This window comes from Idiotropiscis lumnitzeri, chromosome 1, assembly GCF_059441095.1.
Source record: "Idiotropiscis lumnitzeri isolate Australia: NSW breed Sydney's pygmy pipehorse chromosome 1, RoL_Ilum_1.0, whole genome shotgun sequence".
Classification (NCBI taxonomy): Eukaryota; Metazoa; Chordata; class Actinopteri; order Syngnathiformes; family Syngnathidae; genus Idiotropiscis; species Idiotropiscis lumnitzeri.
Genome location: NC_142391.1, coordinates 16,755,091 through 16,771,551, shown reverse-complemented (window position 1 = coordinate 16,771,551; position 16,461 = coordinate 16,755,091). Strand labels below are relative to the sequence as shown.

General features: G+C 39.3%; 1 protein-coding gene across 1 annotated transcript in view; it reads left to right on the top strand.

The window, feature by feature from the left end:
• The window catches only part of babam2 (BRISC and BRCA1 A complex member 2), a 60,639-nt gene extending 44,826 nt beyond the window's left edge, over nucleotides 1–15,813 (top strand). The window contains exons 8-12 of the mRNA XM_088292669.1: nucleotides 4,240–4,339; nucleotides 10,492–10,562; nucleotides 10,683–10,765; nucleotides 10,876–11,029; nucleotides 12,799–15,813. Of these exons, the coding sequence (XP_088148795.1) occupies nucleotides 4,240–4,339; nucleotides 10,492–10,562; nucleotides 10,683–10,765; nucleotides 10,876–11,029; nucleotides 12,799–12,862 (472 nt within the window). The 3' untranslated portion in view covers nucleotides 12,863–15,813. The remainder of the gene's footprint in view (nucleotides 1–4,239; nucleotides 4,340–10,491; nucleotides 10,563–10,682; nucleotides 10,766–10,875; nucleotides 11,030–12,798) is intronic.
• Nucleotides 15,814–16,461: the final 648 nt, after the last annotated feature.

Here is a 16,461-nt window from a genome sequence, read left to right as displayed (position 1 = left end):
CAGAGAGACAGTTTTAGGCTGCAGTGCACTAATGTTTGTGTATCTGCATTTGCCTTTAGGTGCCGGCTCGCATGTTTATGTGTGCTGGATGTGGATGTGTGTGTGTTACGTGTACGTGCCTGTGTGTGGGTGAACCGTTTTCTGTGTCCCATCTTCAGGGTCTGTCGAGGTGTTTTATAGCCTTTGAAAATCCTTGCATTACAATCAGATATTTCTCAAGGTTTTGTAAACATCTTGATACAGTCTGAAAATTGTCAGTCTGATTCAATAAATGTAGTGCTAACCAGCAAACCCACAGGACACTACTCAACGCCATGGCGGACACTTATCTCACTCTCAGCCACTCAAGTCACTGTTCCTCTACCTTGTCTCCTTGAAAACTTCAGAATTATGTTTTTCTTTAGTGTTTTCCGGCATGGCATTTCACATTGCAGTGGCCTATCAAGATCTCTCGTGTCACGGTGTGTGTGCGTGTGTGGGGATCTGAATGCATGTGTGCGACTACCATATATGGGGCGGAAAAAAACATACATTGTACATCACAAAATATTGAATGTTGATACTTATCTATTTTTTTTTTTTTAGGGGGCAAATACTGTATTCAATCACTTTGATTTTGATGCCTGCAACAAGTTCCAACAGTACTGGGACAGGGGCACACTTATCGCTGTGTTGCCTTTCCTTTCAACAACACTCGAAGTATTTGGGAACTGAGGACACTAATTGTTGAAGCTTTGTAATTCGAATTATTTCCCATTCTTTCTTGATGTCCACCTTCATTTGCTTACTAGTCCGAGGCCTCCAATGTTGTGTTTTGTCTTTTATAATGCGCCACATCATTTTCAAAGGGAGAAAGGTGTGGACTGTTGGCATTCCAGTTTAGTACTCACGGCCTTTTACTACAATGGTTTTCCTGAGCCCATGTGGTAATATCCTTTTAAACAATGATTTTGTTTTTTAATGCTGTGCCGCCTGGAGGATCGACGGTCAGTTATTTAGTGTTGGCTTTTGGCCTTGCTGCTTAAAGGCCGATTGTAGTGTATATATTCAATTGAACATCCCAACTTCATTGGAATTAAGATTTTTTTTAGTCCCTCCCATATTTTAAGATTGTGCACTCTATGGTAACGGATGTTTGATAGTTCTACCTGTGGGCTTTTGTGCGACTTTAAAAGCTTTTCTCCCCGAGATTTTGGTCAAATATCACATTGGCTGACGTCAGGGCCATTTCACTTGAGAACTTCCATTGTACTTGAAAAGCGGATGTTTACGGAAATCTGCCAATTTCAAAAGGCCTTTTGTTTTACAATGTTCTCTGTTCCTCCTTAACATAATTACCTGTGAGACTAAAACCTATTGTTAATGATATGCTAATGATCATGACGGAAGTCAGAGGAAAGAGTATTTAATTTTTTCTACAATAGAAAAGTTTGTTACGAATAACACTTCCCACGTAATTTTGCTCAGGGCTGTGGGGACTTGAATCATAATTGTTTCACTTTACAACGGGGATGTACATTTTCAATTGTTATTATTTGCGTCCAGTGTTAGACAGAGGCATGTGGGATCCTGGGAGGCCACCGCAGTTTTTTAGGAAATGAAGAAGGCAATCTAAATGGAAATGTTGCTGCTTTGAAACGTCATCTGAATTTACTCCTTTGCTTTATCGTTCACGTTGGTTGATTCATGATTCATGTCTGCACCCTCTGCAACGGAGCTCTTTACTGCTCTCCCAGTGTCACTGTATGCACACATATCACACACACACACACACATAAATCCCCCATAAACAAACACGCTGAGCCTCGTCACCATCCACCTGAGTCACAGAACATAATCTCTCTGGTTGATGAAGTCACAGGCAACCCTGTCACATTGAGCATGAGTGTGTGTGTGTGTGTGTGTTTGTTTTTATAGGTTCATGCTAACTGCTACTGTAAATATGTCATACAGTGAGCCGCATTGCTCAGAGGGGTCGCGCCAGGCACCACGTTTTCATGACTCCATCCTGTGTGGGTAGTGGGGAGAGCCGTGCCACCAGCTAGGACAGGAGTGGGGACTCTTAACCGGGGTGACTGGGAAGTAAAACAGTTTGCTATCCGCTCATTCTAAACACTCAAGTGGATTAACACAGCAGATTGTTTTTGGGAACAGTCAAATACAAGATTCAAGGGAGCAACAGAAGGTCCTTATCGTCTATCTGACTAATCGGAGACACATACTGTACAGTGCTTAAGGGATTATTTTTGAAGAGGAATTTGAACTCTGTAATCGTTTGTCACAGCAGTCCTGCAACCTTTCTGACACACCTCGTACAGCAAAGGCACAACTGCTTTCCCATCCGAACCATGCCTGAAAATGTTTCGAATTGAAATATTTTCAACTTTTGGAGCAAAGTGATGACAAAGCAACAAGTATTGAGTGGCTTAATCCCTCTGCAAATTAGTAGTCATGATGACTATGAGGAGGGACCATCAAAACACCAGTTTTGAAAACACAAGATCACCATGGCGATGACGTGACCGTTTTAAACTCAATTTAGTTCAGTCTTCTGAAATTACACGACAAAATTGCACAGACGTTTCTCCAATTTGTAGCCTTAAATGACCGATGATGCGTAAAGGAACTGTTCTTAAGATGTCAGGCTTTGATTTATATTCTAATAAGAACGCTGTTGAAGTGTTTGCTGTGCGCCTTAGTTTTACTTGGGTTTCTCTTGGGGTATAAGCGCAAAACTGAATTAAGTTTTGTTTTTGTTTTCTTTTGTCATCATTTAAATAAATGTCGTTAAAATTAAAGCTCTGAGTGGTTATTGTTGTTTGATCGCAAGAGAATATATGTGAATTGATCTTTTTTTTTTATTTTGATAGACATCTGTAAATTGTTCAAATGACCACTTTCTAATTACTCTTCTTTTGAATGAGGGTTGTAAAAGCAAAGCATATAACCCTTTGACACAAACGAGTGACAAACAAATCACCGTGTATTTTGTTCCGAGGTCTGCATTTCCATTTGAATGATGCAACGCTATTCTTAGAACTGTGGGTGGATAGATGGGCATTATTTAGATTTTCCCTTTCAAAGGCTTGTCTTTTCACTGCTGTGAGCAATTTCCAATCGAATGTTGGTTGGTGTATGGTAAAATGCACAGGCTAATGCTAATTATGTGCACAAAGCCTACTGTAAATAAATAGCCTCTTTGAAATTGTCAACAAGAGACAAGAAGGCGCTTTATACCAGCTCGCAGAGATTTTCTTTGAAAGACCCTCTTTCGACTGAGTTGCAAACAGGTTGAACTGCAGAGTGTGATGCCATGTCGTCATGACAGAGCAGCAGATGAGGAACCAGCCGTTTTGACAAAGAGGAGTATTCAGAGTTGCATCAACTCGCGTCCAAACTATGCGTCCAGTCATTGCTGACCTTTTGCTGAACTCTATGACTTCATGTTTCCCATAAAAATTTGGGCGATGACGCTAAGGTAAAACAGATGATTCTGTGCTCCACCTTCCTCCCTCTCACTCCCACAGTCATACTTTATTTTTTGATGCGTTACAGTTCTCTGGAACTTTGGTTTGACCTCAGTCAAGATTAGGAAAAAAATGTGGGAAATGAAATGTAATCTGCCAATGCATTGCTGATCTGGGGGAATTTGTGGGTCTCACGTTTACACTCATTTTATTGATTTTATATTGTGGAAAAAAATAAACATTCCTGTCATGTTGCAGACTGTAATATTTATCCATCCTTCCATGTTTTCTTGATTGCAATTGTGCACTTTACCTTTGCTTTATAAATAACATAATTTTTAAATGGCCTGTGACTATAATGAAGAATATGATGAAAATAGAAAGCAGCAGCAGCAAATGCAATAAAAGCCACTAAGCGGCTCCTTCAGACCTTTAACTCGTCCTCGGGGTATTCCATTTTTATTTTGCCCCAGATGAGAAAAAAAATGAGCGAGTGACAACCTCGGTTGGTTAGTCATTGGGGAACTGCGGCAGCGGATTTCCTGATTAAGCGAGCATGGACTGATCGTTAATGGAGCTGTGCTTCAAGACGGATCATGTGATTACAAAAAGAGTCAAGGACAATATAAGTAGAAGCCTGAGTTGAGTCTTTGATCACTGAATGTTTGTCTCCAATGCGTAATACTTGGATCAAATTAAATCGTCAGTGAAGTCTGTCTTGTTTTATCCCGATATATCTAACTCCAGGTTGTCCTTTTTTTTTTTCAAACAGCGCTCTGGGAGGTGCCTCTGCACTTCATATCCCAGCATTCCCTAGCGGAGGATGCTTGATTGACTACGTCCCACAGGTGTGCCAGTTACTCACCAACAAGGTAAAAAGGCTTTCACTGTGCACAAGATTTTTATTAAGCAATTGCCACTAAAGATCAACATTTGCAAGTACTGTCTTTTGAATCAAAGCAATTTCACGCAGTGTTAAATGTGAAACGGCATATTAACTTGGCTAGCGGCTCCGATGACATTGTCTTGTCAATTATGGACTTACTTTTTTATGGAGGAACGTGCCGCAATGGAAAACACCAACATTGGAGTCAGAAATAGAAAGAGATGGGCATGACTTGACGAGAAAAGAGCAATTGGCCTGCCCAATCCGATCGTGATGTAAAAAAATTAAACAGACACATATTTGCATAATATGCCATTAAATGAGCATGGTAGTAACTGTAAAAACGTCCTGTTTCGCCATGCACAAGGCTGCAGTTTGTACTCTTGAGCACACCTCGTTCCTACCTGGGGCCCCAACAACAAACAGCGAACTCTCCAGCATCAATGACTGGCTGTGTCTGGGACCCGAAGGTGCGAGTGTGTGCTTTTATAGCACAGCACGACCTTTCCCTAATCCCTAACTGTGTCACAACTGTTAGTGGTGCTAATCCAAGCATGCACGATTGATAGGAATGCACTCTCAAGGCTATCTTATATATATATATATCTTGGCACCCATGGCACATGTACAAGCTACAAAACTTAATTTACCTAAAAACTGCAAGATGTACATTTCTCCAAAAAAAATTGCTATGCCTATCAATAATGATAATCATGAATTGTATTTGCAATGCACTTTATATTTCAGCAATCTCAAAGTGCAACAGAGCAAAAACAAAACGAAATTTAAAAAAAATGGTGCCATTGACAAGGCAACAGACGGAAATGTGGATTACCTTAGTAATGGATCGATAATATTAAAAAAAAAAAATATTAATATTAGGTTGGCAAGCTTCAGTATTTTTCATAAACAACTTCTGTAAATTCGAAGCTCGCAACAAAATACTGGCCTCTGATTGGTCTATTGATTCTCCATTCCGGTCACAAAAAGCTTTTCAATACATACTTTACTGCTGTGATGCCACAGAATGTGTCTAATCACGACAGTTTTTTGTCAAACCTATGTTTTTTGTTGATGCGCGTTTGTGCATTCATGCACATGTGTCCGTCATCAGCCCATGTGGGCGTTCTGGCCAACATCCACAGGCCGTCTGAGCGCTCCTTGGTCTCCGTAGGTTGACAGGTAGGTCTGCCGTGTAGACTGGATGTAATGCCATTTATCCTGCGGGGAAGTCAACACGCATCCCCACCCCCATCCCATGCATAAACACGCACACACAAAATGAACATTGCTTCAGCTGTACCCTTTCCGTTTACCTGGATTCCCATGTGAGGGAGTCCCCGAATGACCTGGGTCCCTCCAGTTGTTCAGTTCCAGCAGCATTAGAACTCATCAAGAGCACTGCAAAATACAGCATATTTAGCGATTTAAATGTTTTTAATATTTTGCAACACTGAGGGAATATAGGAATGCCTTCAATTCATGCACAAACCTCAAATCTTCTGTTATCTTAAGAACATCTGAAGCTGTCAATCTCCATGGATCAAACCATACATATCGCTCATAAGTCTTTGTATGTCTCCCCTGAATTGACGGTGAGCATACAGACTCAACACAAAGTGACATTATCTTTTCCTCAGATTGGTCAACTTCAATTCTCATTGTAGGAGAAAAGAGAAGTGAGCGAACAGGTTTTGATAAAAACGTTTTGTCTTCCGATGTTTCTTGTGTCATCACAATAATTGCATTGTCAAGACGTCTCTAATAAAGAAACTGAAAAGAGTACCAACAGTCTTTCTTTTCTGAAACTTGAAAACCTGTTTGTAAGAAGCGTTGACGTCAACATTTCGCCAGGCGCAAAGTGTCATGTGACAAATCACGTGGCCTTTGGTCTTTGCAGACATTAGTTGTTGGTTATTGTTGAATTACTTTTTTTTAATTAATTTATTTATTTTAACGAAACTACAACCACTTGCAAATATTATGGACTCGCCAGTCTTAGAGGTTGTTCATTCAGTAGTTTTTTTATTTATTTTTGTCTAGATTTTTTTTAGATTTAGATTTTTAGATTAGATTAGATTTGAGATAGATTAGATTTTTTATTAGCATTTTTAGAAAAAAAAAAGAGTACATTAACTGAGTGAACATCCTCCAAGACTGGTGGTTCCATAATTTAAAATATAACATTTAGAATATCAGCACATTCAGACATTAGGCCGGGTACACACGGAGGGATTTTTCACCTCTATACAGATTTTTTTTTTTTTTTTTAAATCTGGGACAGACCCCTCACATTATAGTTGGAAAGGCAATCGTTTTGGCCGTACTGTGTGTGGTGTGCTCCGATAATCTCAACAAAGGGCTCCACACACTCAAAGATTCTCTTACACCACCAAATTCCTCAATGGGAGAATTCTTGCATAACTGCACGAGCGCTCTCAAAAACAAAGAACAGAATACAATACGATACAATTTATTTCATATAGAAGCTCAGTAAAATGTGCAGATGTTAACCAAGTGTTTCCGAAAAGGACCGGAGACGCAGCGTTGTGAAATGGCGATGTTGGCAAGAAAGGACTTGCTTTGGAAAATACTTTGTGGCGCCGTGGGAAACCCGTTTTACACAAAATTAAAGAAACAACATTGGATAAACATATTGTTTTATTTACCGCCAATTCTTTGTTCGTCAGTCAGGGTGCTTCTTTGATTGGATTCTGTTCACGTCACAAAACACGGAGTCAAACAGCTCGAGTGGAGTCATCTTAACCCACACACGTGATGATTTTTGGAATGTCGGATTGAAGAAATTCCCTTTTGACCTCTCAGTTTAGCACACTTAAGTTTTTGAGAGAGGCAACAAAATACTGGGAAACTTGAAAAAATTCTGAAAAAAAACTAAATCTGATTAATTGAAAACAGATATAGGATATAAAAGGAGGATTCTAGAAATTCTCAGTAAGGTTGTAATAAGTAAGTTTGGGATGAGGTCACCATTTTATGACCAACAGTGGGCGCAAATAGTCTTAACAGTTTAAGAACAATGCTTCTCAACTTACAATGGCAAAGAATTTAAGGATTTCCTCGTCTACCGTCCATAATATCATCAAAAGATTCAGAGAATCTGGACAAATCTCTGCACGTAAGACCAAGACGCATGACCCTGTACAGAAAGCTAATGAAAATTCCAGATGTTATCACCAGACCTTATTTTGCCGCCTGCTGCACTGCTATGCCAGCAACTCTGTTGTGTATCACCTAAAAAAAAAAATCAGCGGTAAAAGAGGCAAACTTTATTTTTTTTTTTTAGCTCGCCTGTGTCCAGAAAATCACCTTATTTTGCAGAGTTCAAGTAGCTCCTCAGTTTCATATTGTAATTTTGAAGCCCTTCTCCCTACTTCCTGCTTGCCTCCAAGCTGTCGATTGTTTGCTCACCGACCTCTATCAGTCGCACTGAAAATGTCTTTGTTGCATTAGAGCTGGCGTAAAATTCATTCTTTGCTCTTGTTCTAAATACATTTTAATCGTTCATGAATGGCAAATGCATTTTGGGTTCACATATATTTGACCCGATCTCATCAGCTCTTAGACGCATGCAATTACTGTTATGTCAGATATCAGCTCAGTTGCAAGAGGGCGTGATGTGAATGTTTTTTGACCGAGAAATGTCTTCATCACACATTAGGTAGGACTTCCTTCCGGTGATGTTTTTTTTCTACCCACTTGTGAACACATACACACATGCTTGCGTACGCCCACGCACACACTCAGACATAGTATACAGCAAATAGATGTGTGGTGGATGCAGTCATGGGTGCGGACAGACGAGAATACCTACAGACCCACATCACCTGTGTTGCATCACACCAAGCTCAAGGCAGCCAATAAACCAACAAATCACAATGAGGTGGAGGTGGGAATCTTTTTTAATTTTTTAATTTATTTTTTTTGGGGGGGGAGTATGAGTTTGATTGTTAGTCATAGTCACTTTCCTGGAAGCATTCAGTTGATATAAAAAGTCTAGACACGCCTGTGTTCCATGGCACTTTTAATGCCTAGGAAATTATTTCCTATTTTATTATTATTATTATGATGTATTTTTTCTCCTGACTGATACCTTTTGAACAATGACATCTTTCTAGCGCTATGGCTTGCGTTTGTGTTATGAGATGTGATGGAAAAAAATGTGTTTAATTTGAGGCACCTCATAAACGGTGTCAGGTGAGTGCTGCCTTCCAGTTAACATGAGTTTGAATTAATTAATTACAGGACATAGCCACATCTCCAATGAGAAGTTCCCTTGTGTAACTTTTATCTAGGTTGTTTATTATTTTTACCTCTCGTCTAAAAAGGTCCCCCCCACCCCCCAATTGATTTTTTTTTTTAGGCTGCTGGTCACATTAATGGTAGAAATGATTTTGAAATAATTCTTGTTGGTCACATTTGTTTCTACCAAAAAAAAAAAAATCATCATTTGAACAATGAATATGTGGTCTTGCAGCTTTTAAGGAACGCTAAATGTCTGCCTGTGTTGTCCTCTGTAAACAATCGAACAGGGAGCTGAGTCACTCAGCATATCGGAGTTGCAGCTTTTGCAAGCGGAGACTCATCACACATTCGCAATCGAAGATTAGCGCCGGAAAACTGCATTATTCATACATTTTGTGTTGAGTAACCGTAGCAGTGCACTAGTTGCAGGTGAAAGCAGGACGTAACTCTTTCTACAGCTTTGTTATTGTCCTTGACTGACTTCTACCATTGAAAGCGGCCTAACTGAATGTTCTGGTCGAGCTGGAATAAAAGAAAAAAAAAACTGACACAGATCTCAAGTCGAGCCCAGCAGAGGAGCTTCATTCAAGTCTGATGGTGCAATAAACATGCGCCAAACCTGCCCACATTTCACCCATCGAAAGCCTTGACAGAACGTGGGAAACGTGAGCAACCCCATCACAACGCCGGAATGTGACAGGCCGACAGGGAACATCCTGGCATTTGTGACTGACCTCACTGTAGTTCGTCTTGGAGCCGGCTCAGCAGCCCCCCCCCCTCGCCTTGTCATAGCTAGACCATGAGAAATCTTTGGAAAGACTTGAATTCGTAGGAAACAAAAAATGCCAAAATTACTCACTGCTGTTGTCGCGTGAAATACAGTGAAAGGGGCTTTTATAACGAGGTAAATGACATTGTCCCTGGAGACAGAATTAGAATGCTTGATTTCCTGGACAATGTTATCTTATAGACTTGGTATTAGAAACTCATTGAACGTATTTTTGTAAAGACATTTTTGCCATTGACTTTCCCTTTAATAAAAAAGCATGATTTGCGAAAGAGCTGCATTATTTATTCTTTTTTTTTTTTTTAAGAGCATCTGTCGTTTCTTTCCAATGAGAGTTGTGGGCTTCTGCCTCTCTGCATCTTTACCTTATTCACTTATTCTAATGCTGATCTGGATAACAAAGGAATATTGTGTCCGGTGTAACGAAATGGGTTTCACGCTTTTGCATGCATTTTATTCTTAATCTGCTTGGCCACAATGATTGTCTAGAGCCATTCCCTGAGCTTTTTTGGTGTGGCATTATGTAGTGTGGAATTATTAAACATAACAATGTCTACATGTCTACTAAATCTGTACGTATTTGTAAATAACAAGAGCCGAGGTCACTGCGGTCGACAGCCACTTGGAGCGGCAATCGAAAACTCAACAAAAGCATAAACCAAGTTTACGTCGCTTTAATATATCAGAAAAATGCTATCACTCTCATCTCTACTTGTGCCCACATCAACCTCTAAAAATCTCACTTGCTCGTCCCTATATTTTCTATTTCATGGACGAAGGGCTTTTCTCATGAAGTGACCAGCTTTGTAAAAAGTGCGTCTCTTTATGCTGTGTGTGCACAACGATGTCACCTAAAGGTACTTTTGAAAGTCATCTGCCGGTAAACTACTTACAATCTTGACCCCTGTTAATGTTTCTCCCAACGACAGCGTTGTTGACATTATATATATATATATATATATATATATATATATATATATGTATATATATATATACACACACAAAAACCCTTTACCCGTTTGGTTCCGCTGTAACATTTTGCTGTTTTGCTTTCAAAGTAATCCCCCCTGTTTTGTTTTGTGAAGGTGCAGTATGTCATCCAAGGCTACCACAAGAGGCGGGAGTACATTGCTGCATTCCTCAGCCACTTTGGAATGTGAGTTGACAAGCAAGGATCACATCCTCTACTCAAGCCTTCAGCGGCCATTCATTTGTCTCTGCCTCTAATCTGTTACCAGACTCCATGTTGTATATATAATCAGTGTGTGTGTTGCAGGGGAGTGGTGGAGTATGATGCCGAGGGATTTACAAAACTTACACTTCTACTCATGTGGAAAGACTTTTGCTTCCTAGTACACGGTAGATGCATCACAAAAAAATAAATAAATAAATAACCTAATTGTGAAGCTGTGATACGAACAGCGTGGCACAACTCTTCCTTATCCTTGTGTCCTTCCTCTCCTTCGTAGTGGATCTCCCACTGTACTTCCCCAGAGACCAGCCCACCCTTACGTTCCAGTCCGTGTACCACTTCACCAGCAGCGGGCAGCTTTATTCTCAAGTGCAGAAGTCGTATCCTTACAGCCCACGTTGGGACGGCAATGAAATGGCCAAAAGGGCAAAGTAAGTACAAATGTCATTATATGAGTTGTTCTGAGTAAATGCCTCGTTGGAATGATTGTCAAGACTCAAGAGAGTATGAAGCTTTGGTTCGATGGCCTTTGCATGATGAAGGTCTGAATAAAGACGTGAAATTATACTCAATTACATGCTTTTTAGTGCACTTTAACAGCATTGAAAGGTACTTGCGAGTATGTTTATTGTTCTACAATCAAGTTCTTTTTGCTCGTTGAAGCAGTTTAACTTAGTACAAAACAAGATCACTTTGACTTTTTGTTTATATATATATATATATATATATATATATATATATATATATATATATGTGTATATGTATATATGTATATTTTTTTTTTGTTTTGTTTTTATATATCCTATCCAGTATTATTTTCCATTGCACTAACTATTCTCTTATTTATCTAATTTATATATCTATCTGAATTATCGTTGTATTGCACTGGAGAGGGGAGCTCTCTAATCTGGGCGCACACTTGAGTACAATGACAATAAAGGGATTTCTGATTTCTGATATATGTATATATATATATATGTATATATTTATATATATATATATATATGTGTATTTATTTTTTATTTAAAAAAAATAATAATTGAAAAGCGGTCTGTCGTGCTTTTGTGAATTTTCTGCTGGCACTTTTCCCCACTTACCACTTGCCTCTCCTGTTTTGTAGGTCATGTTTCTTTTCAAGAAAAAAAAATGTGTGCACTTTGGAATTGTCTGGAGTTCTGCCTGAATCTGATCTGTCCTTCATCTCAAGCTTGACAATATTTTCTAAAATAATACCACATATACAGTTTCAGTAGAGCCCTCCATATTCATTGTTCAACATTCGAAATGTTCCTTTTCGGGACTTTTTTTTTTTTAGAAACATTTCCTCCATTATTTGCAATTTTATTTTACATGGCAAAAAAAAGTCTGAATTCTTTTTTTATTTTTTCACAAAATAGCAATAAAAACAAAAATGTCGGGAAAATGTCACAAACAATTTTGCAATGTGTGTCGCCATCAAAACTAAAAGAGCGTGCTTTTTTCTCTTGCATATTTTTAGGTGGACAGTAATTTAAGGTTTGGAAACATTTGAAATGCTATTTAAGCGTTTTGGGATTATACTTTGTCGTATGTATCCTCCGTGACGAGTGAGGTTCCACCTTTCAAGCTGGAAAAAGTACAAGTGACTTTTTCAAGATAAAGTCGGGAGTCGGAAGTCAGCCAAACTTGCGTCCAATCAGTGTAATGAGAGTGGGGGTGTGAGTTCAAGCTGACCTACCCGATAAAAATAAAAGCACACACATTCTGAGTTTGCTCTTGTCAAGAAGCAATTCCTGTTATAAACAACTACAGAGTGGTTTGCTTGCATGAAGCAGGAAAGGTTTGCATGAGGTTTTCCAAAAGCCCTTGTATTCTTCTGTCATTGCAAAGACATTGTCTGTCAATGAAAATGAAAATGGCGAGCAAAATCTGTTGCATCCATGTTGACACAAAAGACAAAAAAGGATGAAACAAGAATGGATGTCATTGGGGAGGGCAGCACGGAGGAAGCCTCTGCTGTCGAAACGTTCACATACTTTTCCACAGTGCACTGTGACATTGCCGAAGATAAATTTTGATTGTTGTGACTTAGATGAAGATCATATCTTGGATTTTGTGATCAATTAAGAAATCCAATGTGTTCACTTACGTTTTCTACAGGTCCAAATTTTGAATTGAATGATCTTACATTATCCCTCCTCTTCTTCCCTTTCTTCCCCAGGGCTTACTTCAAGACCTTTATCCCACAGTTTCAAGAAGGAGCCTTTGCCAACGGGAAACTCTAAGTTCCCTGCAGTCCTGTGAATGTGTTGGTACACGCCGTCGCGTTCCTGTGTGCACTCTGTGAACTGAAAATCCCGCAGCAACATTTTCCCCAAATTTAGTGGATATGCTGCGCTAAAAATGTTAGAATTTGACATTGAAATGCTCTCAATTCTAAATATGATTTTCAGCACATTCACCATTAAAAAAAAAAAGAAAAGTTTTCTTCTAAGTATAGTGAGTTTCTGTTTGTTAGCCTCCAAAATTCTCATGAGAAAATCCTCCTCAAACTATTTGTGTACATTTCTGTATGTGAGCAGGAGAGCTTGAATGAATGAGTGTACATTTCAGTTTGCAAAATGTACGTTTTCGGACTTTTCTACGAGGACTAAGGCTTGCTTTTTGCATAAGTGACCTGCCATAGTAAAGTGAGTCACAACACGCTCAAGTACATTCCGAAATATGAGGCAATAATGGTTCAGTAGGTCAAACTTCTACTCTTCTCATCAATTCAAATGTTCAAGAAATAAACATTGTGACGTCTTCAACATCGTAAAGTATCCAAGGTACTCAATAAAGAAGTTAGTAATTAACTCAAAATTTGTTTGGCAAAATGAAGAAAACAAATCCTTTTGCCCTGATCCGTGATCAGTTGGGAAAAAAAAAAAAAATCACATGGCCAATCCGATTACTGTGACCGTATTGGAACATCCATTATAGTGCTCATGACCCCAAATTACTGGCCTCTGATTGGTCTATTGCAATTTGTTCAATTACCGTAAATCATGGATCTACCAAGGCGCTGTAGTAGCCCGGCTAACCACTGTGCCTCTGTGGCGGTCATGTTAGGAGGGGTGACTTCCCCATCAAAGGCAATACATGGACATTGAAAACAAGTCATAATTTGTTCATTTCTCAACCCTTTTGAATTGACTTTACTTTTTGTCAATGGCAAAGCTTGCGCTATCAGTGTATACCATTTGAAATAAAAAGCCGCCCCAAAAATTGTTAACATGAAAAGTTCACGACATACCTGCATCATTGTTTTTTTTTTCTTACCGTCCACACATGCAATTAGTGACTTTGACCCTCCAAGCCTTGTATCACTGTCGACACACAGCTCTACCTATTCATATCTGTGCTAATGACGCAATGAATAATAAAGAGCTAATGAATAGCATAGCATTGGAAAGCTGAGATCCTTCTCTTTTTGACTTTGCTGAAACCTCATTTTCGAAATATGAGTTATTGTGACTCGCTTTGCTGTGACGGGTTACATTTACATGCATTTTACATTGTGTGGTCCACAAACTACTGGTAAAATCTTGTCCAGCTCAAGTCATGATGAGATGCCACCTTAACGGTAGCTCATGAGGGATCAGGCTGAACTGGTTCTAGCTGGTCGTAAACTATAATAGTTCTTTGCTCTACTGGGTATTTTTGACAAAGAAACATGTGATGGCATGTTAAATCTCAACTCTCTGTGTTCACAAAATTTAGCATTTCTGTTTTATTGTGTTATAACCTCTAGCAGTAGCTCCAGAAACTGAAGGACTGTACCCCTCATCACCAATTACAGATTGAAAAAAAAATCATGGTTTCATCTCAACGATGTTTCATAGTGTTGAGTTTAGAGCCCTCAATTTCTTCTACATCTAAAATTCTAACGATCAATCGAACCATACGTTTTTGCGTACAATCATGCTGGCAAGGATAAGGGCCTGACTTTCATCCTTATGATGTATTTATAGATGTCGACAAACATTGTGTTCAAACTTTGCTGTATCATTTTCATTGACGGAACTTTAGGCACAATTTATAATTGTGAGTTTGCTGATAGTTGCTGTTCAATAAAATTGTATTTAAGCGTTGAAATAATTCCGTGCTCTTCTGCGTTTACTTCGTCAGTATGTTGCATGTGCTGATTTTGATCATGTAAAATATATCTGCCCAGTTGACACAATCAGTGTTTTTTTTGTAAAAATGCCTACTTGGTAATGAGGTAAGTTAAAGCTGATAATATATGGTTGAGTTTTACTTGATTGATCCCATTACTGTAAAATTGAGACTATGCAGCGTACTGATGTACGAGCCGCACACATTACACGGAAATATGAGACACATCAAACTGCCAATGGCTATGTATACGTAGACACATTTATTCGGATTGAAAAAACTGATCGGAAAGAAACGATGATTCATGTGCATGGAATGTTCTGACCCCATCAACCCCATTCCCATCAAAATTTTATTCCGAACGAGAATGGTGATTTATGTCAATTGATAATCCGATCGGCTCGCATGAAAACAAACCATCTGTGGGGTCAATATACGTGTTTCTGTTATTCCCAGAAGCTAATAGAAGCAGAGTGAGCGAAAGGCATGGTGGGCGAAGGACGGAATTGGGATCCAAAACAAACATCATTTGTGTCTTGAAAATCAACACTGCGGTCTTGAGGATGCATTGCAACTTCTTTAGTGTTAAGTGTTAACTCCACGTAACAGCGCAAACGGAAAAAAAACGTGAAATTATGCTAACCTTTAAAAAGACCCTAAAATGAATTCTTCTTTTTTATCCAAATAGGTTCCCATAAAAATATTGCTCTTCCAGTAGTTTAAAGGTATACTTCAGGGTGTACGCTTAAAATCCGCCGACGTGAGTGAAGGACTGTTCTTTTCAAGCCCTCAAGTGCATTTGCTTAACAAGGAGCCATGGCGCAGAGGTTGTGTGTGTGTGTGTGTGTGTGTGTGTGTGTGTGCGCACGCCACGTGAGGCAGAGTGTGTGCGCTTGTTTGTTTTCGTCATTAAAAATGAGGGTCATAGTTAGGGGTCCTTCCTGTCCTTAGGCGCAGCCTTTTGCTATATTTATTGTTGGTAATGCAGCAACTGTCAAGTCTAATTGAGAACTATAGGCTGAATGTTTCTGGGGCATTTAATAGCATCAAGGCTCTTAATAAAATAATTAAAAAGCAAGATTCTTTTTGTCTTTTTTACTGCCCGGCTCCATGTTTCTTGCTGTAACCTTTGCTGACCCGCCTACAAAATAAGGCTTTTGTCAGCCGAGGGACGAGCCGCTCTCGTTTTCGGAGAGTCGGCTTTGCCACTGGGAGGGGAGTTCAGAGGGGGGTCAGGAGGATGGGTGCCATCTTGAAAGAGGAGTTCAACTTGACAGTCAATTTTAGACATTGCGACTTTGCACTCCAAAGTTAACGTCTGATTTGCAATACTGATGAACGTGGGGCTTGATGTCCAGAACCTGAACTTAGTAAAAGTCAATCCAGGGTTTATGTTGGATGAAATATCTGAGGAGCGTTTTCAGTCTTCGACATTGCGCTGAGAGTTTAGTGACCTAGTTTGATTCAGGGTGGGGAGGGGGCAACAGTCTTTCTTAAAGTTCATCACTGAGTTTGACGTTAAACCAAGGTGACATAATCCCTTTAAGTAACTTGTAAACAATCCCCTGCAAAGTGTCTTTAATTATGTCACCTTTGCGACGCTTAAGTCACATTTACTTAGCCTTCCTCCTTCTAACACGGATCACCTTTTATACAAACGAACATGGATTCATCCGCTGTAATGATCCTGTGGAGGTGCTGCTAAAGGTACCTTTTGAGGATGCCT